Genomic DNA, 26739 nt, shown 5'->3' with positions numbered 1-26739 from the left:
ATTAACTTAAGACATATAGACAAATGAAGTTACGTGATAATAATTTGTAACATTGCACTAGTTAAGAAGTTTTAACCAGGGATCTCAAGGGATAAGACAATGAAAAATTGATTGACCTGCACCCCTATTTTAGATAAACCAAATAACCCAAATTATTGAAAGTCATGAAAAAGCGTTATTTTTATCCAACAAATGAGAGAAAATGTTTTTACAACTTTGGAGAAAACTAAAGATCAAGTTCCACTGTCTCTCCTCCTCCCTGGATAAAACAAAACTTAATTACAATTAAGCATTCGATTTGTTGCTGGAGTAAATTGGGACAAAAAATATTTTTTTTTTTCAATGTCATAGATTTAAAATATAAAATATTTTCTAGCAATAATGAATTCAATATTTTAAATAGTTTAATTTTTATTTTAGAAAATAATTGATTATTATTTGAAAATTTTTTATGAAAGATTTTAAATTTTACATTGCATAAAATACTCTAAATTACCTACCTAATTACCTCGTGTGTGCTGTCCATCCATCCATACCGCCGTAGCATTAGGTCCAACAACCACGGATAAATAAAGGGAGCAATGTCTCCATTTCTGTCCAAACACAACAACAGCAAATAAAGCAACACCCAGAAGACAACGAACCCTTTGATTGCACGTCCTTTGTCTGGAGGTCATGTGCATGGAAATAAGTTTGCCCTGATTACGGGCCAATACATTTACCCCTAGTCTTACTTTAGTCACAAGCCTGACATAGCAGCAGCAGTATATGAGAATACCAAAGTGTCTCAATTTAACTAAAACTACCCGAAAGTTAATTACACTATTTCCAGTGACCTAGGAAGGGGAATTGGGCTTTTTATCACACTGGTTCCTACGACTTTAATAACACAGGGTTGGGAAAATAAATGCGAACTTTTTTAAACGGTCATAGCGTCAAAACTACTTGACCAATCAGGACGTTTGACCATTCTATATTTTCTTATTCGTTTTGTTTAACAACTTTGAAGACTTTATTTAATTTTGTTTTGTTGGTTAACTAAGTTGAGTGTCCCAACGTTTTCAACCTCTATTTGTGATCTACAGAAGTAGCAATTTTGTGTGTCATATTTGAGAATGAACATTAATTTTTCGGCCATTATCTTATCCCTTAGATCCCTGCACTAATTCACTTTAAAGTTGGTAGGGTAATTTTTCCCAGGGGATTTCCCGCGCAAAATTATATAAATAATTGATAGGAAACTTGAGTTTTAAAAAAAACAAGGACAATTCTTCCTGAATTGGGTAAAGAGTAAGTTCTTTTTTAATCTCAAGGTACCCACTTTTATAAACTCGTTTTCTCATTCGTTGGTTTCAAAATTTCGGTACTATTATTCTTTTTTTTTGATTCGGTTGTTTTAAATTTTAAATGTTCTCACTTTTCCACGAATAATTTTACCCATGAGAAGGGCAATTTTGTTAGGGAGGGGGGGGGGGGATTGAAATACCTTTATCGTCACTTTTTAGTAGCGAAGCTACTCTATAATTCGAAATGTCGTCCGTCAGAGACAGAAAGGGGGAAACGTGATTTTCTCGGCTCCTATAAAAGATAGAGAGCTGAAATTTTTAGGGATTAAATTTGTTAGCATTCTTCATATTTTCACCAAGTTTTCATGATTTTCTCAACTCCTATTCAAGATAGACGGCTGAAATTTTCAGGGATTGTATACTTTCATATTCTGCATGCTTAATCAAGTTTTAACAATTTACATATACCCACAAAGATTCATTAAGATTTGCTTATTGGTTGAGGTGCTAGATCGATTCTTAGATTTTCAAGTTATAAATCTTACTAGGTTTCGTGATTTTTTAGTTTATTGTTTTTTTATGAAACTGCAACATAGTTTATTTTCGCCGGATATATTATCCAACCATAATTTTTGTGCTTCGCTACTTATGGATGTTGTCATCCTTGTTTTTTTTTCTTACCTACACAAAATACACTTTAGTGGGTCTTAATTGAATAATAAGATTAATTTTTTTTCCAGTGTACCATCTCTTCATATATTAGATTGATCAATAGGAAATTAAATCATATCTGATCATTTTAAGCAGTTTCCCTCATAGTGGCTTGTCGAGCACTTAACTTCCCCCTCTTCAAATTTTGAAACCAAAAATAAGAATAGTTATTTCTCGCATCGTATTATAAACGGCTTTCCGCGGATATAGAATGTACAATTATAAGATTAAAACTAGTTTTTTTAGCCCCGAGTTGCCGAAGGCAACGGCTAAAAAAACTAGTTTTAATCTTATGATTGTACATTTCTATATTCGTAGAAAACTGGATATAATACAATGCTAGACATAATTTTTTCGTATTCATGAGAACCGGTTCCTATCCACCGGATTCAAATGAATACGAGAAAAAATAATAAGATTTTTTTTCATTCCTTTGGTTCAGGTTAGATAAGGTTGTATTATGTAATGGGTAGCGCAGGAGGGTTAGGACATAGATTTAGACCAAGCATATAATGGGACCCCCGCAGAAGTTAATCTTAGGAGGGGAAACCTACCCCCTCCCCTTATTTTTAATTTATTTCAAAAGTTGGTGGGAAGGTTTGGACCTCGTTAAAACTTAAAGGGACGGTACCCTTTTTTCCTTTGATGGGTTCTAATTAGATTAATTTAAAGAAAATATTTGATCATTTTATTATAACTTTTTCTCTTAAATTTTCTAATTGATTTTATGGAGAATTGCAGCTTTTTAAGTCGCATTTGTTCGTCGTTATAAAATCGTTAAGATAAAGTCTCTAGGTGGTTTCTTTCAAATTCCTTCTATCGTGATAATTCGTCATTTTTCTGTCATATAAAAAGTACTATCTTTAATTTTATGTTTTTTTAATGGAGATATAGGATATATTATGGTAAAAGGGTTAAGTTGCCATCCCAAAACAAACTTAACTAAAGATAGACATATTTGATATATCTTTGTATAATAATTTTTTTTATTATTTAGAATGGCATTTTGGAAGAGCAGTGTGTCAAGTATTTTTGTCAATTGATTATACAGCGTCTACAGCCAGTATATTCAACCTTTTCATATTATCACTAGACAGGTATAGTTATTATATACAGCATTCAATTGATTATACAGCTTCTACAGCCAGTATATATAACCTTTTTATATTATCATTAGACAGGTATAGTTATTATATACAGCATTCAACTGATTATACAGCGTCTACAGCCAGTATTTTCAACCTTTTTATATTATCACTAGACAGGTATAGTTATTATATACAGCACTCAATTGATTATAATACAGCATATACAGCCAGTATTTTCAACCTTTTTATATTATCACTGGAAAGGTATAGTTATTATATACAGTATTCAATTGATTATACAGCGTCTACAGCCAGTATATTCAACCTTTTCATATTATCATTAGACAGGTATAGTTATTATATACAGCATTCAATTGATTATACAGCGTCTACAGCCAGTATATTCAACCTTTTCATATTATCATTAGACAGGTATAGTTATTATATACAGTATTCAATTGATTATACAGCATATACAGCCAGTATATTCAATTCAACCTTTTCATATTATCACTGGACAGGTAATAGTTATTTATCGCATCGTAGTGTTGACAGTTTTTTATTAATATTAAAATGAAAATGAAAAGGGCAGGGGCCTTTTATTTTTACAGGGGTATAATGTATTCTTATTTATTTTAAAAGGTGTAAAATATCAGCATCAAAATTTTAAGCCATTCAAATAACGCGACTAATGAATTTTCTATCTACGATTTAAGCCTTATTAAAATTGATTTAAATCATATCTGGTTTATCTATCATCATTAAATCATTTTTAATTGTTGTCATAATAATTGAACTTCATAAGAAATTCACAATCACAAATAATTGATTATAATTAACTATTGATTAATCCTCCTATTTATATTATTTATAATGGCATAGCAACTGTCTTTTATATGTAACATAATAATAGATTTTTTATTACTTGGATCTTACACCAGATTTTACAGTGAAACTTGTGGCGGGGTAAAATAAAGGTCTCCCCCATCCCCTCCTATCCTACTGGTTCAACGATCTGACCAATAAAATTGACGACAATTTTTGCACTGTCTTTATCTGATATTTGTTAGCTCTAGATATTGGTTGGGGGAAAATGGGGATGGGGAGGAAATCGACCCTCTCATTTTAATCTTAATTTTAATAATAGACCTTCCCTGGACCTATGTGAAACTTCACTGTAAAGGAGAACCATATCAGTTCAGCGGTTACCGAGATCCTTTGCTACACACAGACATTCATATATCCTGTTACTTTTATAATGGATATTAATTATGCTACTTTTAGATATTGGAGTATAACATCCCCGTTGAGATATCTTAGGAGACGAACTAAGAAACGTGCTCTGGTCATGATAGGTCAGTTATTTAAATTAATGTACACTCCCAATTGTGATAAACAAAATTAACTCTTCTTTAGATTTAAATTTTGCCAATTTTGCCATGGTTGAATGTCTTTTTCAACAGGGATGATTGACCAATGACTAATCAACTTTTAAAAAAATATGGATTACTAAGTTACTCATTTAACTTATAGATAAGCTACGTTTCTGAAGTTACGCATTGATAGATTGTACGCAAAAAGATAAAATAAACGATGACAGACACCCAGTAGACCAGTGTACGAAAGTTTAAAAAGCACAAAGGCAAATAACCACTAAAAAAAGAACGAACTGGCCATTAAATGAGTTCCATGTTAACAACCTTAATTGACGACAATTCTTCCCCTGTCATAATATCCACGTATATTATATATCCATTGATAAGAATTAAATGTGCACTGTGACACAAAAAGTGCACACAGAGAATTTAATTACAAACATTCTTTTTTCAGTACAAAAAAAGAATTGTATAAAAGCAATCTTTGGTTTGTTGCTCTTATCGTATTAATTTTTAAATTGGTCCTTGTGATATAAATAGACACTATTAAAAAGCCATTTTCACTGGGAAAGCGAGAAATGTATTACATATTTTTTACTTTTATTAGGATATATTTTACCACCCCCCCCCCCCCCACAAGAAAAATTATTTTCATAGATCTTTTGCTCCCCCCCCCCCCTCCCACACACACACACAATATATATTTTCACTTTATTTCATTTACTCTTGAAGCCTAATATTTCTATAATTTGATAGATGTAAAAAGTAATTCTTGCACTCAGCTGACAGAAATAAGTCTTAATTCATCAAGAAAATACATTAACCTCTTAAAACATATTCTCTTTAGCTAGTGTATGACCTTAGGTCCGACCATTAAGATTAACTTCCCTGTTTATTACCATTTATTTCTGGCTCTGCTCCTAGGGGCCTATAGGAGCACTTTAGGAAAGGATGGGGGGAGTGTCGACCATCTCTTGGGAGGATGGTGGTAACCTCCCCTAAAAATAGTTATAAACCTTCGCAGGATCTATGAGGAGCTACATTGTAAAGCAGAACCATATCAGTTCAACGGTAAGCGAGATACTTCGATACAGACACACATACATAGACATACTGTTACTTTTATATAAAGATACTTTTAATTCAGGATTAGCCTGGATTGCTTCAGCTTTCTGGTTTATTCCAATTCTGGGCTGGCATCATTTTCTTTACAAAGGAGCTAGACAGACAACGGTAAGTCATACATTGATTTGCTATTAGTTATTTGATAAGAATATATTCTATTGAAAAGGGTTTTGAGTCATACTTTAGAAATGTTAACCATCGTATTATAGGCAATTGTCCATGAAAAATAAAATAAAAATCATAGGATTAACACCTTTCTTACCATTAATTCCTTGGGGGGAAAAAGAATTAATCCTACATATTTTCATTTTCCTATCAACGGAAAAGTGTCTCTAATACAATACGATAAAAACACACTTTCTATATTTATATCTTTTTATATATTTGCCTTTTCTGTTAAACGCTTTGTTGACTTCAAATTGCTATTAATTTATATAAATTCGGAAACCTTTTATTATTGGATATTCCTGATTCTTATTACATAGATAATCATACCTTTAGATTCTTCTTTAAGTATCAGTTATCTTTTTACCTCAAAATTTTTAATGAAAACTATGATGTCACGTTCTTAAAGGCCATTTCCCATTAAGAATTTCATATCCACAGACTTTACTTTTGCACCCGAAATTTTAGATTCCTAACTCCCCCTCTCATTGTCTAATTATGCACAAGCTACTCTTAAAACTAACGCATCGTATTATAAACAGCTTTCTGCGGATATTAGAATGAAAAATCATCAAAAGTTTTGATAGCCCCGAGGGGCTAAGGCTCGGACTAACAAAACTGGTTTTATTTTTATTATTTTGTTTTAAGATATGTCGAAAAATGTCTGTAATACGATGCTTTACATGATTTTTTTGGGTGGCTGACAAGTGACAACCGGCGTATATATATCGGTTTCAAAGCCATACTGGAAATAATTTAATTGTTTGTGTAGGAGGAAGAATGTGAAACTGAATTTGTTGGTTCTGTTCCATTCAAAGTTATTTCAGCAATATTCAACTTTCATATCCCTTCAGGAAATCATATATTCTAATATACATGTAGATAGATAGATCCTTATATAAAAGTAATAGGATGTTTAGCTGTTTTTCTATCTGTATATGCCAAAGGATGTCACGAAATGCTTTTTTACAGTTAAGCTTCGCAAAAGTCAAAAGAAGGGATTTAACTATTTTAAAAAGGGAACTAAGTACCTACAACCTTCCAAGAAAAATCACCATTAGAAAAAATATCCCTGCCCCCAGATTTAAAAAAAAAACTTTTCCTTTCTAAAATTGATAGTGGAGGTTTGGCAACCCCCCTCCCCTTACCACGCCCCTTCTAGATTGTCTTCCTATACCCTTGCATATCCGTTAAGAAATCGCTAACAGTCGATTTCAGCTTTATGTAGGTCATATGAGTCCTTTATGAGCCCTTTAAATTTAGGTTGCACTTAGAGGTTATTGACGCAACCGCTAGCAAATAGATTAAATGTCACCTTGTAAAAAATATGACTATTCTGGTATTTCATGATAGAATGTATTTATAGATAATTTGTATTACATTTAACATTTCTCATAATTAACATGCATAGACTTCAGGAATCTAAAGAGATAAGACAATGGTCAATAAATTGACGTACACCCCCAATGATGACAAACAAATTTAATTCTTCTGTAGATAAAAATTAGTGGTTGTAACATTTGGACACTCAACTTAATGAACCAAACAATCAAAATCCAATAAAATTCCAAAAAGTTGTTAAGCCAATGAAGGGACAAGTGTATTAAACAGCCTGTATCCTCACTACCTGTCATACATAGGGAGAGGACAATGGCGATTATATAAATCTACAACCATTTCTTAACATAAATCTTAACATAAGAAAAAGGGAGGAGCTCTATTAATTGTTCATTGTCCAATCCCTGTAAACCTGTAGTAGACTCGTAATTTGTTAAAAATAAGAATCCGTATTGAATGACATTTAGACAATGACAATTATCATGTCCATGAGTAGCGCAGCTGTTTCAACATTAATACATAGAACGTTTTCATATTAAAATGATATATTATCGCTTGTTAGAGAGTAGCTGCATTTAAATTTTCACAAGGTATCGTCGCTTGACTCGTCATATCCTGTTTAATACACATCAAACTGATAGTACTTATAGGGCCGGCGTCGCCAATAAGATATTCCGCATATTTTTTTATTTTGTACAATTGAATATAGGTTGAATGGCTTGTAATATAATAGGATAACCCTATCATTAACAGAACACGAAGACTTTTAGAAAAGCGTTGCCAATGAAAATTATAATTTATTTTTACAATAAACAAGAAATTATGTTTTATTATGAATGTATGAAATTTTAGGCTGTATGGTCGTTCTATATGTCAGGTTTATTTTAATACATTATGCGGTGCTACTGTATAATATGGATATATCTATTAATTAACTCTCTCGTTTATTGACGAGTATTTAAAATTTTTAACTCGAATTAATAAATAATTGATTGATTTTATTGATTTAGTCGCTTATTTTCAAAACGACGTCATCAGTTTATTATTGGTATAATGGGTATAGTCCTTTCCACGACATCCCTCCATAAGGAGCGATTCTTCGTATTTTTAAATTGGCTTTTTATAGGTTATTTTAGGTTATGTTAGGTTATATTGTGTTAGGTGATTGTCCCACATGGTTAGGTAATTGGCCCCGCAGGGTTAGAGCCCCCCGCAGGGACTAGAAATAGTAGAAAAGCTACTGTGAAAAATACGAAGAATCGCTCCTTATGGAGATATGTCGTGGAAAGGACTATACCCAAAAAGGTTTTCTTTTTCATTTTTTCTGATATTATGAAACTGTAACTCAGGATTGATTATCTTTTTATTTGTTGATATACGAGCAAAAAATACAATTTCAAGCATTTTTAATAAACAAATTCCTTACATTGTCTTGGATATAGTTTAATAATAACATGAACAAAGATGACAACATCCATAGAATACAGTTCAATGAAAGGGTAAAAACAAGCATTAACACATAAAGAGTACAACGTTTTTAATATTGAACAACAATTTTAAGTCGCAAAATTGCTTAATTTTATCAAATGTAATTTTTTATATATTTTTTTCGCATTTATAGTTTTGCCTTATAGTTCTAGAAATCTCCATTAACTAAAGTTGGGTTTGCAATTTTAAACAATTTAGATCATGTTATCATGTGTTTAAATCACCTAGGATATTTCTGGCAATTAAACGGCGCTCTGTTGAAATGGCCAAGATAGCGAATTCTGGATATCAGCCGTCAAATGGTAAGATAGAAATTTTTTATATCTTTTTTAAGTCAACATAATTAGAAAGATATATAAAAGATTTAATGGATCATGGAAAGAAAACGAAGGAGTGTGTTTCGTAGTATTTTCACAGTAGCTTTTGATAGGTTAATTCAGATTAAATAATGTTAGGTGAATGTTAATGACTTCCCCGCAGGATTAGACACTTCCACAGGGGCTAGAAATAGGAGAAAGGCTACTGTGAAAATACGACGACAACTGATACTTCTTTTTCTTTCCAAGATCCGATTTAATAATAAATTAAATGTTATATAAGGTATTCATTATTAAATTATAATACTAATAAGAGCATAAGATGTACAAATAAGAATTTTTTTAGAATTTTTCTAATTCCTTTCCTTTAATAAAGTCAGAAATGCAATGGTATTTAATTAAAGTAGTTATGATGTAATTTATATAAAGCTTTTCTATAATCAGGATTGCTCCGTACATACGCCCGTAACGGTTAGCTCTTTTCGTTAATTGAGAAATGTTAAAATTTTCCTATCGATTTCATACTTTGCATGATGATTCCTATAACAGTTAAGTATGATTTAGGATGCGTAGCAACTCTATGATCGTTTTCAGAAAGTCCGTATATCCTTTTTGTGTATCCTGTATTTTCATCAAATTTATGTACAATTTTGTTTAGACTTACAATTTAGTAATCTGCTTAATAAATTCTGACAATCTACCAGAGTTATTCTTCGTTTTTACTTCCTTCTCAGTTTAGAGCTTCGCTTTTATGGATGTTGCCTTGTTTTATTATTTTTCATTTTCTTTAGTATCTATACATTTAATTATATCATCATTCGTTGCTTTCCCTAAAAATCTCTTTTGAACACTAATCCCCTCCCCTTTTATAAAATAAACTCTAAATGGAGTTGAAATTTTTTTACGGTGCCTTACTCAATTCTCCTAACCAGCTTTTTGTCTATTTATTTATAAATTTTATCCATCTACCTACCCATTCTTGACATGTATCTATCTATTAATCCATTTTTCTAGGATATACAAATAATAATATAGAAGAAGAGAATGATTCTTATACAGAAGCTAATCCAGGAATAGTGTCACAACATTTGAAAAAATAGCATAAAACCAACACAAATCATTAAAAATAAGGATGACAACATCTAAAAGTAGCAAATCACAGATTTTATAAACCATTTAGTAAGAAGAGTAAAACAAAAGGGTATAGTCCCTTTCGTGGCAACGCCCCTGAAGGGGCGATTTTTTGTATTTTCAAAGTAGCTTTTCTCCTATCTCTAGCACCTGACAAAATAATAGATGCTCAATAGCCATAAGAATATTCACACAAAAACAAGGATGACAACATCCATAAAAGCGAAGCACTGAAACGGTAGGACAAACGGACATTAACACTTATATAGTGTCAGAACTGAATAATCAGATATAATGGTATAAGAGTCGAAGCAACATTGTAAGTAAATTTGTTGAAAAAATTCTTTATACAGGATAATGTTTATGGACATACTTACATTTTAGGACTTGATTATAGAGTTGCTTCGCTTATAACATTATACTTTGTTGTCCCAGGAATCACTTTACCAAAAATCAGATCAATCGGATGATTAGATCACATAAAAATTTGTTGTTAAAAAAGTAAAAAAATCAGCATGTTTAAAATGGACGTATAGAGTTGCTGCGCTTTCTAAATCGTACCTAGCTACTAAAGGAATCGCCATACAAAATTTGAAATCGATAGGACAATTCTGACATGCCTAAATTAACGAAAAAGCTATCCGTGACTGACGGACGTACGGACGGGCCGACCCTAATTATAGAAAAGCTTCTCTTTTAAAAATATTTTTAAGTAGTCGTGTAAATCAAATTTCCCTCATTAGAAACGAAATGACTCTTATATTTTTTCTTCAAAACAGAGGAACAAAACTATGTACATGTGAATAATTCACATCTTAAATAGAATATGAAAAAGTCACATTCCTTCTTAGCCGTACAGACAGACGGACAAAGTCAATAACAGAGTAGATTCGCTATGAAAAAACAATTGAACAAATTATATATAAACTTTTATAGAAAAATAATATATCTTTTATGTTAATATTAACAAGTTGATATTAATAATAAGAATATACAAATAAATTTATCTGGCTAAGGGTTATTTACTGTCTGCGAAGGCATGGATACTTGTATAGGTAAATAGAACATGAATTAATATTTTTTCTATAAAAATAGAAAAAAGAATCTAGATCTGTTCAATATATTCTATAGTGTTAGCTTCGCCGTTAGCTTCTCAGATTAATTTAAATCGTTTCCAGGGGCTCCTTTGGTAGGGGGACAAAGTGTTTCAAAAATCAGCCATGAGACGTCATAAAATGAGGGATTATCCATATCTTTTTTAGGGGTTTTCTTTCCCACTTCTCCTCTCATTTCTCTTATTTTTATGACAGTACATGTCTGATTTTTGAGACACTTTGTCCCCCTACCTTCTTTGACTATTGTTAAAATATGAACAAGCTTCCCCGAAAAAAGCACTTAGCGAGATCTTTTGGTACAAACTGGCTGTCTACTTCTTTTAAGCATACATATGATAGATGATTTTCAGGTATACAAAGATAATCTTTGAAGTTTTTATGTATCTTCTTATTACTTATGCCTGTATCTAGTGGTCAGACAAATCAATACCATGAAAAATAAATATTATATACCATCAATTATCTCATATTTTATTTTTTGGATACTCCATAGCTCATTAAAAACATTATTTTCGTAGCACTTATATCAAATAATCATTTTTTAACGGATTGCTTTATAAATGAGAGCTAACAATACTGGTATTAAATTTAATATTCGTGGAAAATACTATAAATAATGTAATAACAAAAAAGAATGTTTTTTATAAAAAATACTTTACGTACAACGCAAACAAGAATGGAATTATTTACAGGAGTAACTATCGTGCCTCTAAATACCATATATTGCTTTTAAATTTAATAATATCCGCTGGACTAGAACCGAAGAAATACTGAAAAATCACGTATCTTATCGTATTATGGATAATTTTCTACTACTTAAAAAATAGAATTATAAAATCAATACAAGTTTTGTTTGCCCAGGTCTTGGTCCCCTGGAGGTCAACTGGAATTTTTAAAACTGGAAAAATCTCAATTCGATCATTTTTCGATCCGTGTGAAGCTGATAACAAATATTGTGTACAAATTGCTATCTTAATTTCGCATTCATTTAACATCAAATGCTTTTCTTATGTCAATTTTAATTTCTATCATAAAAATAAAGTGCTCTTGAGGCTCTTTGAAGATTGAGGCGAGGTGGCGACAAATTACAATAATTTTAGCTTTAACAAAAAAAGTGGTGGCAGTTGATTTTTATTCCTGTTAGCAATATCTCTATGACAGGGTTAAAAAACCTTTTATTGATGTTATAATCCTTAATTAAACAAAAGTATACAGACTGTCAGAAAAATTAAATTGTCATACATTATTAAAAACATTACTTATAAGAAGTAAAGATAATGATATGATATTTTCTTTTTCTCCACTAGCAACAAGAGACAAAAGTGTATAACATTATTAAATAAATAAACATACACTAGAATAATTAATTTACGTTAATCTATCTCACAATCTTTACCTTGCATTTTCCTCCAGATTTTTCTTAGAACCTTTTTTCTATTTGTTTTGATCGTGTATTTGCTCTTTTCTTATTATTCTTTTATTTCAAACAGTTGCTTCGCCCCCTAGCCCCTAGGGAAGGGCGCATGGGGTCAGAAAAATAGAGTAAAATCACCCAAAGAATTTTAAAATGATTCCCTTAAAAGAAAAATCAATTCGGACCAGTATTTTTTTAGACCATCAGCTACACGAATATCCTCTAGGGGCTCTACATTTGATGAGACAGAGGGTCTATAGAAATGGCCTAAAACCTTCATCGGTAATTATTGAGACCCAGAAAAAAATTACCACTAATAGGAAATTTTTTAAATTTTTTATTTATAAGTATGTAATTATCAGGGACTAAGATGATTAATTTAAACGTCATTAGCCTCTAAATATCTTATTTCTTTAAATCTTTTCTACCAAAAGCACTTTTTACTGATAATGGCTTAGCCCCTAGAAAGCTGGTTTTGACACTTTGACGGTACTACAGGATCTGACAACAATGGCCGTGTGGATTCTACCTGTCAGTCTCTGCAGCAAGGCAGGCTGGATACTCTCCAGCAAAGAAAGTCTAGAGCTCCCAGTAAAGACAAAAGGTATAATATTCAAATTCTTTTCTGAATAAGTCCAGGGATCTTGGAGGATAAGACAATTGAGGAAATTACCACTTGTAAGTTGAAAAGTTAGGACACTAAATGTTAAGAACCAACCAATCAAAATTTCTATAAAAAATTACCAAAGTTTCTAAACCAACGTGATTTGAAAACTTTGTGTTTTCAGTGTAATTTACCTACCTAGAATCAATCTGTCCAATAAGACCTTGTTAACAACTGATTGACTCTGTAGAGTTTTTTTTACCACTAGCGGTTGTACCCCAAGTATCTAGGATCTCAGTATTCTGTATGGAAAGCACAAAATAGCCCAAAACTTCATCAAGACTTAAAATTAAGAGGCCTTTAAATTACCGCAATTTATGAAAAACTTTTATATAATGTAGAACTCAATTGGTTCTGTAGTTATATAAATCTTATTCTACAGACAAAAAAAACTTACTACTTGATATAATAGGATTTATATAGGGTCCTTCAGCCTGTATGATTTACCCAAGAGGCCAGAAGCACAGCCGCCACTAGCAAAATTGCAATCTCTGATTCAATTTGCAAATTGTTTTCATTTCAGTGAATTGTTAAGCATCGGAGAAAATGTTCAAAATGTAATCACATTTATACTGGATACAAATAACATTAATTTTAGATAATGGTTGTTTGTTTTTGTATTGGGCTAAACCAGCGACCCTTCCCTCTTATAAAGCTTCCCTGAAAACTATCCCCTATGGATTATGGAAGACTGAAAATATTCTACTTTTATTTACATGCAAAGCCTATTCTGTAAAGCTTACTCTCCCTTTCTATGTTTGTAACTATGTATGTCTTCTATAATACAAAGTAGCTTGATGTCTGTCTGTCTGTCCGTCCGTCCGTCTGAAGCTTAAGATCTCGGTAACCACTGAACAGATCGGATTCTACTCTTGGGGCAAAGCCCCTAGAGGCTAGGGGCGAAGCCGCTAGTATTATATAAAGCAGTAAGCTTTTTTGTCTGTAGCGAAGGATCTCGCTTACCGCTAAACCGATATGATTCTCCTTATAGGACCAGGGAAGGTTTTTAACTAACACCCTCCCACCTTAGAGGTTCTAATATGTAAAAAAGTAATGCTTGTATTAAATTGGAAATACATCTGTTGTTTATAGATTGATAGTTAGGTTTTTAATAGTGTTGGTACATCTTAAAGTCATCTACAATCTACATATATGATCAATACAAAAATTTGTACCTAGTTTTTTATCCTAACACCTAATGCTATTTTCTTAAATATTTAGATCTTTTAATAATTAGAAAAGGTACATTTTAAATTATATAAACATATCAATGCATTTTTTAATTTTGTTTAGGATAAATGTGGGAAAGAATGGTGATTACTGTTTTGTGACCGAGTTCTCAAACCTAACTCTTGTTTCTGTGTCTGCTAGGAAAATGGATATATAATACAATGGATATATGACAGGGGAAAATTTGGCGTCAATTTGTGTTGCCAATTTGGACCTCATTTAATGGTCAGTACGTTCATCCAGTGGAAGGAGAAGGGATTGGGGGTGTCGTTATATTATTTCTATATTAGAAGTAAATAAAAATCTGGTGCAACATTCAAGTAATTATATATCTATTGTTAGGAACCCATATACACAGAGTATGGTAATATCTCATAGGTAATTTATAATGTTTATTAATTTTTAATTAATATTGAGAACTAAAATCTTATTTTTAAATAATAATTAAAAAGTAATTTTTAATGGTCCATTTGCAAATGAACAATTACAAATTTTTAGTGATATTTTTAAAAAGACTATGATGATATATTTTTTTTCTGTTTAATTTTAATGTTTATTTTTTTTCAGGGAAATCTCACCAGTAAGGTAAGATATGTTAATTTTTAAATATGGCGGATTTCCTGAATTTGCCTAGTTGAGCAAAGTTAGAGTAAAACACTAGAGGGAGAAAGGGTTAAATAATTGTATCTCCCCATCGCAGTTTCCTTGTACCGACTCTCAATTGGGTCATTGAAATTCAACCAATTAACACAGCCAAGTAGCAGAAAACAATTTGGTAGCAGACTGAAAAGGTTATTGAAATTGGGAGGGAGGTAGATATCTGTATATCTTGTAATTGTACCTTCTTACTTTGTATCACTCAATTAGATTTTTAGAGAAGCTTAGTTTTGAATTTTAAATGAAAAAAAATCCTCAAAAAATAATAAGCAGCTGATAGATTTAGACAATTATCAGACAAAATTAGGGAATTAATCTTTAAATATTTTTTTAATTTAAAATTAATTTATGTTGAACATAAGTATTTAAAAGATTAGATTTAAGATCTTTTTGTAATCCTCTGGTAATGTACATAAAGATCTGCTAGTTTAAATAATCACTAAAGTAGGTAAAAAAGAATGGGATACAAAGATAGGTCAATGAGAGATTTATTTGTCACAACATTATTTATGATATATCATTATTAAGTTCTGTGAGGGGCATCATAGCCTAGTGGTAACGCACTGAGTTACGGTAGTGAGAGTTCGAGTTCAAGTCCCCGTTTGGTAACTCAGTTGAATATATTCACGCAACTTTCCCTTGGTTGTGTAAGAAGGGAGATTATTGAGTGGTTTTATGCTTAATAGTCATGTACATAATACCTGTACAACTACTATCCCAAGCTCTTCTGTGCATTATCCCAAGCTCTTCTGCGGGGAGCGTCATTCATTACGGTGACTTGATTTGGACGAAGCCCATTTTGTTCCGAATTTGTATCACTTTTGAAAAGTGCGACTCCAGTTACGTCATATTTTTCTTTCCCGAAAAAGGGAAGGGGGAAAGAAAAAAAGGGAAGGGGGGAAGAAAAAAGAGATGAAAGAAAAGGGTGTTTTCCCCATCTCTTTTGAAGAGATTTTCTTCCCCCCTTCCCTTTTTCGGGAAAGAAAAATATGACGTAACTGGAGTCGCACTTTTCAAAAGTGATACAAATTCGGAACAAAATGGGCTTTTTCCTTAATTTGGGACACCTGCCATACTCGTCGAGGGTGAGGTAATAAAAAGTACCTCTCTTGAGACAGCGGGTCAAGTACTTGTCCTTGAGCGTCGAGCTTGGTAGCCCTACAAGCTATACAAAAGTGTCTTCGTCCTTCTCCATGACTACTTAGGTCAAAACAATAAGAAACAATGTCTACACACACACACACACACACACACACACACACACACACACATACATTAAGTTCTGTTTTAAAAAAAATTATTGTAGATCTAATAGTGGGGAAAATAAAATTAGGGATTTTAAGGGATAAAACATGAATTGTAAAATTATGTTAAAACAAGGATGACAACATCCATAAAAGCGAAGCACTGAAACGGTAGGACAAACGGACATTAACACTTGTATAGTCAAAGAGTCAAAGCAAATTTGTTGAAATATTGCTTGATACAGGGTAATGTTTATGGACATACTTACATTTTTAGGACTTGATTATAGAGTTGCTTTGCTTATTACATTATACTTTGTTGTCCCAGGAATCAATATACAAAAAATCTAATCAATCCGATGATTAGATCACATAAAAATTTGTTGTTAAAAAAGTAAAAAAATCAACATGTTTAAAATAAACGAATGGACATTTTGGTAGTGATAATAGAGTTGCTACGCTTTCTAAATCGTACCTAACTACTAAAGGAATCACCATACAATATTTGAAGTCGATAGGACGATTCTAGCATGCCTAAATTAACACACAAAAAAGCTATCCGTTACGGACGTACGGACGGACGTACGAACGGACCGACCCTAATTATAGAAAAGCTTTGCTTTTAAAAATTCTCTCTTCAGTAGAAAAATCTAAACAGTGGAAATCGATAGATTGCACCACCCAATCAAGATATTTAGAAAGTACCCCAAGTTTTGGGCTGAAATAATGTCGAAATTCCATTTTTCGTAATTTACTATTATTAAGTTTGTTTTAATATCTATCTGTAATACAAAGTAGCTTGATGTCTGTCTGTCCGTCCGTCCGTCTGAAGCTTAAGATCTCGGTAACCACTGAACCGATCGGATTCTACTCTTCAGGGAATATACTTACTGGTCCTGTGGTGTTTTAGGCTATTTTCTTGGGGGGTGGGACACCCCCAACCCTCCCCAAAAAAACAAAAAATTCCCCCCACCCCAATTTTTCTTTTCTTTTGCAGAACATTTCCTTGGTCCTTTTTTTGCAGAACATTTCCTTGGTCCTTTTTTTGCAGAACATTTCCTTGGTACTTTTTTTGCAGAACATTTCCTTGGTACTTTTTTTGCAGAACATTTCCTTGGTCCTTTTTTTGCAGAACATTTCCTTGGTCCTTTTTTTGCAGAACATTTCCTTGGTCCTTTTTTTGCAGAACATTTCCTTGGTCCTTTTTTTGCAGAACATTTCCTTGGTACTTTTTTTGCAGAACATTTCCTTGGTACTTTTTTTGCAGAACATTTCCTTGGTCCTTTTTTTGCAGAACATTTCCTTGGTCCTTTTTTTGCAGAACATTTCCTTGGTCCTTTTTTTTGCAGAACATTTCCTTGGTCCTTTTTTTGCAGAACATTTCCTTGGTACTTTTTTTTGTAGAACATTTCCCTGGTCCTTTTACGAATTTTGCCTTAATTTTTTTTATCACCTCTTGAAGCCGCTAGTCTTAACTAGTGTTACAAAGTAGTCATGACTGACATTTTTTCCACAAATAATGTTGAAAGTTTAAAACATAAAATCTTTAATAGGATTTTAAATTTATAGATATAATTGTGATTTTTTCTAAAATTATATATTCATCATTGACCAATCCTTGTTATCCTTAAGTAAAAATAATGATTTCTGAATAATCAAGAATAAGAGATTTTAAAAATTTGTAATTTAACTAATTAAAAAGGATGATAACATGTAAATAATACAATTTGTATATTATGATATAAAATTGATACTTGGACAGTTTATATGATGGCATATACTGTATAAAGATTCTGTAATTATGGATGTATTCATCCTTGTTTACCTATATTTCCAGTATTACTTCGAAGCCGATTGATATCCACTGCACTGGATTAGAACCGGCTCTCATTCATACTAAAAGTTCTAGTGTAGCATCATATTACAGACAATTTTCCACGAACATTGGAATAAAAATCATAACAATTGGGGCTAACTAGACTGTTCTTAATCTTTGAATTTTCATTTTAATATCCGCATAAAGCTGTCTATAATACGATGCGATAAATAACTATTATTTATTTAGTAAATATGATGGTGTAAAGGTGTCTGTCCAATATGTAGACACTGGTCAGAACAATACTCTTCATAGGAGGTAAGGTTCATTTTAAATTGTATTTGGCAGGGATCTAAAGGGATAAGGCAATAAGCGATAAATTGATGTACATATCCAATAAAGATTACAAAATTACCCCTTCTGTAGATTAAAATTAGTGGTTGAAACGTTTAAACACTCAACTAAACGAAAGAACCAATCAAAATTCGCTAAAGTCCCCAAAGTCGTGAAGCCAACGAATAAAAAAACCTAGTATAAAACTTTGACGTCTAGTGTAATAAACAGTCCATTGTGATTGTGATGGATTTTGTTAGTAATGCGACTGCTGTTAAAAGATATGCAGCTTAGATGCAACTCCACAAATGTATGCGGATTGGTAAACAGTGGCGTTAGCGGCTGATTGGCTTTTGCCGCGTTATTGTCTCATTTGATTCGACAAATTCAAAATATTGAATAAGTGTTAATTATGATAGTTCAGTTATTTACCCGAAGGGTGGGGGTTAAAAAGGGGTATTTAAAACTTTTAAATCCCTCATTGTACCCTCAAATAAAAAATAAAAAAATTACTCCCCTCAAACATAAAAAAATACTCCTTTACCCCCTTATACTCCTTAAAATAAAAAGCTTGGACGTCCCTGTTTAAGTACAATAAATTATAAAGGTAAGAAATTTACAAAGAATTCTAAAATAAATCCTTTTGTACAAGCAAATAGAAAAATATATTTCTAAGGATAATCCTAAACTTGTAATAATCACTTCCTAAGTCTCAAAGTATATTATTCTAATCGATTTATTATTACTTGGATATTGCACTAGATTTTCATGTACTCTAATAGAGTGATAATCGCAGCTGGCTAAAAGTACGATACCCCCCATCCTCCATCTCAATCCCATCCCCTTCCCTCCTACTAGATGAACGAACTGACAAATAATTGAAAATTGTTAGCAGAATTAAAATGACGATAATTTTTCCCAGTCAATATATTATTATCCACGTATATTCTATATCCATTATAAAATATTAGGTAATCGTACTATGAAACATGGATAAGAGCATGTGCATAACCCAAAAGCGAAGCAAATAAAAAAGAAGGCTGCTGGATTTAATAATCTTTATGATTAGTATATCTATATAGTATTTCCTTAAAAGGAGGTAGGGGACATGGGAAAGTAATTTGTATTTGTCCCAATATATAAACACTCAATTTTCATCTAATTAGTTTGCTTTCTTTTGATATCTTTATTTTGTGGTATGAACATCTAAGTATATAAACTTTACCACCAATTATTGTTATCTTCATAGGATAACTACAAGAAATGAGAAAGCATTTTTACAACACTTTGAATACCATTATAATTTACAGTTCATTATCTCATCCCTCCCTGATAGAATGGAAAGCTTTGGTTTTAAGCACCTATTATAAATATTGATTGATCTGATTTGAAGTTGAAAATATTCCTGTAATTTAGTGCTGAATATAAACATAAACAAATTTCAAATTAGTTCCAAACTTTGATAAATTATCATTCCCATATAAACAACCCCTTAAATAGTGGATGTAAATATTCATTTATTTCCCGAAAGTAGTCATTTATTTCCCGGAGGAAGTCATTTTTAGAAGATTTTTAATTTTTTTTGGAAGATTTTTGAATTTTTATTAATTATTAAAAGAAACTTGATATCAGGAATATAAATGATCATAGCCGGGAAATAAATGAAAATTAAAAGCCAAAATTAAACCACATTTTAGCATAAAAAAATGAGTTTTTTGTTTAAATGAGAATGATATTCCTGTCCAGTTTTTTGTTTAGGAATGAATATTTCTTACCCGAGGGAATAAATGATGACCCAGGAATACCCCATTTAATACCTATTTCATATTTTATATTAAGATACCCAAATAGACAACTTTTTTCGGGTACAGAACCTTTAGAGACATCACCTCTTAAGGGGAGTTTCGTCATATTTTTATAGTAACTTTTCATCAATTTATAGCCCCTGCGGGGGGCTCAAACCCTGCGGAGCCAAATGCCTAATCCTGCGGTTAAAAGCTACTGTGAAAATAACGCCCCTTAAGAGGCGATTTCACGAAAGGAACAATACACCTTTTTTCCTTTTTGTGATCTGTAGTCCGTAACGCTATTGGGGAAAGTATATTTACTCTGCAGTCTGCTGCTATTTTTTTAAAAGCTGAAATTTAAGTGAAATTTCCTATGACCTGAGCGCATCTAGTATATACAATACATTGTTTTTCATCTGTCTTTCGTTCATGCTGAAAAAAAAATATTTTATGAGGTTTGGATATTTTCATTGATTTTTAGCAAAATCTCTTTAAATCTTTTTTATGACCACTCAACATCATCTCTTTAACCCTCTTGGTCTGTTTGTCTCTCCGTGTTTTTTGCTTCGCCTTTATATATTATGTCATCCTTATCAGTTATAATATCTGTATGAAAAATAATCAAAACTAATGATGGGTGTCCCAATCTCTAAGACCATGTAAAGTTTTGTGTTTCTAGGACTTTAAAACAGGATTATAGAACGCTATAATCATGCATAACAGTTGATTTTATGAGGAACGATGTGGAACTGTGAAGAATCACATTTTTTGTACTTCTTTTTATCTTGTAAGTCTTGGAACACAAAACCATACGGATTCTTAGATTTTTTGAGAACCCTCTTTTATTTTAGTGGCAAGGATGATCTAGTCCAACACAAATATCTGGATGTTGGCTCCCAATATCTTTCAAATAAATCAGGTAAATATATCTATGATATTTTGTGCAGTAAAAATTTTCTACATTCAGGTTTTTCCTAAGATTTACAAATATGAAAAAAAATGAAAAGGTACATCTCTGGTAAATATAAGTACCGTTGCATGCCAACAAAGGGATTTATTATTACTTTGATCTTACACCTGAAGTGAATTCTCAAAAAAAAACTTTTGCCTTACTAAAATTTTAGTGAGGCAAAATTATCCCCTCTAAATTTTTAGTGAGCCTCACTGATTTTAGTGAGGCAATTTTTTTGAAAGAATTCACCTCTGATTACCATGTACTTTAATAAAGAGTAACTTGTACCTGGCTAAAATAACAATTTCCTCCACCCAGCCATCCCCTCTCCTCCCACTGTATAAACGAACTGACCAATGTTAGCAACCTAAATAACCGACAATTCCCACGTATATTATACATCCATTTGGTAACAAGATGACAGAAAGAATGTTCTCAAGAATATTAATACTGAGCAAACGTTTATTAAATATATTGCTTTCAAAGAATTTTTATATAATGAAATAGAATGATGTCTGCCCGTCCGTGAGAAATTTTAGATCTCAATAACCGCTAAACAGATTACGCTGTGATTCTCGGGATAACACTGTGATGGTGTTCAGCTATTTTCTTGGGGGTCGGACAGGATAAAAACCTTCCCTACTAAATTTTTCCTTTAACAAAAAATCATTATGCCCTACAGGATTAGATAAATATATTTTATTACAGGTTGTCAAAAATATCTGGCAAGTAGAGAAGGTTCCGCTGGAAGCCGAGGTCACCTGGGACTTGACAGAAATGATTCCTCACCTGGCCGAGGATGTGCTAATCCATGCCTGTCCAACTCTGCCAGCCCCAGCAAGGATCTGGAGACAATATTGTCTGTTCATCCATCCACATATCATTCTTTCAGAAGCAGTATTGTTTCCAGGTAGGATAGTTCATATATTATTACCTGGATGATGCAACAGACTTTCATGTACTCAGATAAAGTGATGCTTACAGCTGGCTAAAGTAACGATACCCCTCATCCAACCCCTTTATCCCATCCCCTCTCCTCCTGGATGAACGTACTGATCAATAAATAAGATTAATATTAACAAGCTAAATTGACGATAGTTTTCTCCCTGTCAATATATCCACGTATATCCTATACCCATAAGTAGTATTTAACTTTTTTTAAGGAGTAAAGCTTAGGAATCTTAAGGGATAAGACAAAGGACGATAAACTGATGTACACCCCACATATAATAAATAATGTTTGGACACTACTAGTTTGGTTTTTATTGCAAAAGCTATAAATTTATCTACACATAAAATATCGTACTTTTTAGTCGATATAACAGTTAGGGAGTTGAATCCATTTTTATAGAAGCAGAAATATAATCTATGATTATGGTTTGGACCCTCTAAAACTGTAATCTACCCTTCCACTTTCCCCTCTCTTGGTGAAGATATCTTCAACGCCGATACGATTTTTGAAATATAAGATTCCACTTTTGTCTCTCTCGTTGAAGATATCTTCACCTAGAGAGGCAAAAGTGGAATCTTAAATTTCAAAAATCGTATCGGCGTTGAAGATATCTTCACCAAGAGAGGGGAAAGTGAAATCTTACATTTCAAAAATCGTATCGGCGTTGAAGATATCTTCACCAAGAGAAGGGAAAGTAGAATCTTACATTTCAAAAATCGTATCGGCGTTGAAGATATCTTCACCAAGAGAGGGGAAAGTGGAAAGGTAGATTACAGTTTTAGAGGGTCCAAACCATAATCATAGATTATATTTCTGCTTCTATAAAAATGGATTCAACTCCCTAACTGTATAAGTGTTATTTGAAAATTTAATTAAAAATCTCAACAACAAAAACAATAAAATGAAATATTGACTTAAAATTTATAAATTAAATGTACAGTACATTGAATATTGTATTAAAAATTATTTTTTTTCTAATGTTGCCAAGCACCGCTGAAATTTAGTAAAATGTAAATAATATCTAGAGAAAAACTATTTTAGTTTTAGTTTTCTTAGATTTAAAGTAATCACAAATATGTATTGTATAATCTTAAAACCTTATTTCGACCTACAGCTTCATTGGTTTGTTTCGATTAAATGGCATATATTAAAATTATCCTAAGGGGTAATTTTGTTTATTATAATATTAGGTTAAGACCCTTTTATCATCCATTGTCTTATCCCTTAAGATCCCTGATATTTAATAATGTTTATCTGTGCAGAAAATTTGCCCTGTCAAAAGATTATCAACCAAAACATTAACAATTCTCTTTTCATAATAATATATTATGTGTCAGGGATCTTAATGGATAAGACAATGCATGATAAATTCTCAATGATAATAAACAAAATAACCCCTTCTGTAGATTGAAATTATTAGTTGACGGGCCAATGCGGCTGCCGTACCCTGTACCTAGGAAAGCTAATTGAAGTTGTGTTATTACTAAAGTTTGAAACCTTAATCAGATTTGCACTGTATCATCAAGATTTCCCACATTTTGGCCCTCATCGTCTGTTTCACAAATAATTATCTTCTTCGACTTTTTCGAGCCCTTTCCTTTTCCATGCTTCTTCCTTTTGGAGCTTGTGATGTTTTCAAATACATTTACTTTGGGTTTATTATTGGACTGGCTGTTGACAATTGGATCTTCATATAACCTACGTGGCTTTACTGGTTGCTTTACTGGTTCTGGAGTTACTGCTGGATTCTCCGCGGGTGGTATGCGTAACTCATTCCCAATCTGATCATCATTTGAATTCATTTCAACGTCGTCGCCTCCGTCATCAATTACAAGCTCCTCACCATTGTTGCTTTCTTCATCAGCAATGTTTTCCATACCATTTTCTTCAACAGCATTGCCTTCAGCATCATTGTCTTCAACAGCATTGCCTCCACCATGATTGCCTTCACCATCATTGTCTTCACCATCAGTGGATTCATCAGCAGTGGAATCATCAGCAGTGGAATCATCAGCAGTGGAATCATCAGCAGTGGATTCATCAGCAGTGGTGTTCATTCTTCCGATCTTTCTATTTCTGGAAATTTTTGTTGCTTTCTCACTGGCATTGTGAATCTTTGTCTGTTCTTCACTCATTTCTGGTTTCAAATTTACTGTGGCGTACGTATAATACATTACAGCTCTTGCTATAACCTTCTTATCACTATGGACTGTCTTGAAAAATTGCTTGGATTTCTTTGCATTCCCAATGTCTGCATAATTTTTGATCTGAAATGTAGTACTCGACCTGTCATTGTTTCTTTTCAAGTAAATCTGGTTCTTTCCTTGAACTTCGTGGGGTAAGCAACCCATTGAGTGGGCACCTAACATGTAGTAAAATTTCTTGTCTTCGGCTGTAACACCTGGTGTTGAAGTTGTGATTGTCTTCAGTTTAATACGCCGCTTAATTCTTTGTATCTTTGCAGGGGCCAGATACAATTCACACATCTGTAAGGCTGATCGTTTCTGTGGCTTTTCCTTCTTGTCTTTCTTGTCTTTCTTGTCTTTCTTGCCTTTCTTATTGCTTGTCTCCTTGCTTGGCTTGAGTTCAAAAACCTGTTCGAACTTGTAGAGGGGGGTTGACAATGCGCGTTCTTGTTTTCGCGTTACCAGCCCTCGAAATAACCTCCAGCAGACAGGATCATCATTAGCAATCATATAATCTTCGGCCCTCTTCATATTTTCACAAAAACCAGTCGCGTCCTTTTTAAAAGTGTGTTCGAAATTGCGCTTGAACCTAGATAAAAAAAGGGTTTATATCAAAACAGTCTCAATATATAACATATAACATATATCAAGAAAAGATGAACTAAAAGTCTTGCCACATAAAAAAATACATGGTACAAAATTGAAATTCTTTGAAACATATGCCATAGAAATGTAGTTTAACAATTTAACAAGAATACAATATGCAGTTAACATTTCGTGAAACTACTTTTTTAACTAAAGAACATTGAAATGCATTTTGTGAAACTACCACTTTCACATTTAATAGACGCGGAATAGATGCGATAAATAATTGAATTACCTACAAGCTTGTACGTGGTTCCTCACTAGAAAAAGGTCGCTTGAAGACACATAGGTTCCTGTTCTCCACAAATTTGGTGGGATAGCTTCATGTAGGTACGTCTCGTTAAGCACTAACTTACAATGATCCAAGAAACGTTCCACTGAAATAATAATGAAATTTTCAATTAACTATGCATAGGTACATGTTTATTATTGTACCAGGGGTGTATATTCTGCACAAGATTTATTTTCACAAATAAAATATATATATAAAAAGATTATTGTACATGGTCACCTGCTAGCAAGAATAGGAATGCCCCTTTTATTCGGTTTATTTCCCTTGCCCCCACCTCCCTTCTCCCTGTTTTAAACGTTTTCTCATCATGTCAAATTTACAAAATAATATTTACTTACCAGTTTGGTCATCAATAAGTTCCGGAGCAGTCCAAAAGGCAGCGGTGATGCGGGCGTCAAAGGTGAACTGCTCGAACACGACATATAGGAAGGTTATGATGTCTCGGCATACTTTCAGTAAGGTTTGCCAGCCTTTATCCACTTTCAGTGAGTCATCGAAATTTTGGATGAAAAAGACAATTTCTTCTCTTCGCATATAACCATCTTTTTCCAAGGGGTCATGGTTCTGTATTCTTTCTTTGTAAAATTCTGGTGAGAAAATACGGTCCACGACAACATCCTGATTCTCACTAGGCCCTTTATTCGCCTCCTCCTCATCAAGCTCATCCACATTGGTCAGTCTTCTTAGATCAGTCACCAAGGTTTCCACTATTTTTCCGGTTTTCTTCATTTCTGTTGTCAGGGTTACAGTATTTTCAGCCATATCTCTTGATACACTGTCTTGCAGGTCTTTGATTTCATTCTTCACTAATTCATGGTTTGTGGACGTTTTGTTTACCAAGTTTCTGATGGACGCATTAATGGGCTCTATTTGATTTTTCATGTGTGAGGTCAAGAAAGTACGTAGCTGCTGAAATTGGTTCTGAATTTGGTTCATAACGGCCCCGGTGAACAAATCCTTAAAATTAAACATATTAAACCACATATTTTCAAGTCTTGGTATTTTAAAAACTACGTGGTAGAAAAGAAGACTATCCACAAACAAGAGCAAGTGATCCTAAGCATCTTCCATCATTTTTGGACTTTGACAAACAAAAAAACTTGGTAAAATTTGACCAACTTTTTGGTAAAAATTGACAAGGTAAATTTTTAGGCTAAGTCCAGATTTTTGGACTTGACCAAAAAATCAACTTGGTAAAATTTGACCAACTTGTTTGTAAAAATTTACAAGGTAAATTTTTATTGGTCAATGTTTACCAAAAATTTAGTCAAATCTTACAAGTTATTTTTTCCAGGCTAAGTCGATATATATCCTAAATAATTGTAATTTGTATCCTCTGGATGACAAAATGAAATAAAAATAATACCTCGCTTTCTTCCATCTCACCAGAAGGGCCAGATGATCCCTGGGGTCGTGATGACTGGGAC

General features: G+C 32.6%; 1 protein-coding gene across 1 annotated transcript in view; it reads left to right on the top strand.

The window, feature by feature from the left end:
• The window catches only part of LOC145313777 (histamine H1 receptor-like), a 63138-nt gene that overhangs the window by 12767 nt on the left and 23632 nt on the right, over positions 1-26739 (top strand). The window contains exons 5-18 of the mRNA XM_080153381.1: positions 2995-3094; positions 4370-4440; positions 5609-5694; positions 6524-6606; positions 7943-7966; positions 8806-8879; positions 9909-9967; positions 13055-13158; positions 14512-14592; positions 14794-14826; positions 15016-15033; positions 18415-18483; positions 21137-21204; positions 21946-22147. Of these exons, the coding sequence (XP_080009507.1) occupies positions 2995-3094; positions 4370-4440; positions 5609-5694; positions 6524-6606; positions 7943-7966; positions 8806-8879; positions 9909-9967; positions 13055-13158; positions 14512-14592; positions 14794-14826; positions 15016-15033; positions 18415-18483; positions 21137-21204; positions 21946-22147 (1072 nt within the window). The remainder of the gene's footprint in view (positions 1-2994; positions 3095-4369; positions 4441-5608; positions 5695-6523; positions 6607-7942; positions 7967-8805; positions 8880-9908; positions 9968-13054; positions 13159-14511; positions 14593-14793; positions 14827-15015; positions 15034-18414; positions 18484-21136; positions 21205-21945; positions 22148-26739) is intronic.

The sequence above is a fragment of the Acartia tonsa genome, chromosome 3 (genome assembly GCF_053477335.1).
Source record: "Acartia tonsa isolate MP-2025a chromosome 3, ASM5347733v1, whole genome shotgun sequence".
Classification (NCBI taxonomy): domain Eukaryota; kingdom Metazoa; phylum Arthropoda; class Copepoda; order Calanoida; family Acartiidae; genus Acartia; species Acartia tonsa.
The sequence above is the reverse complement of the archived record's forward strand: the minus strand, read 5'-3'. Positions and strand labels throughout refer to the sequence as shown.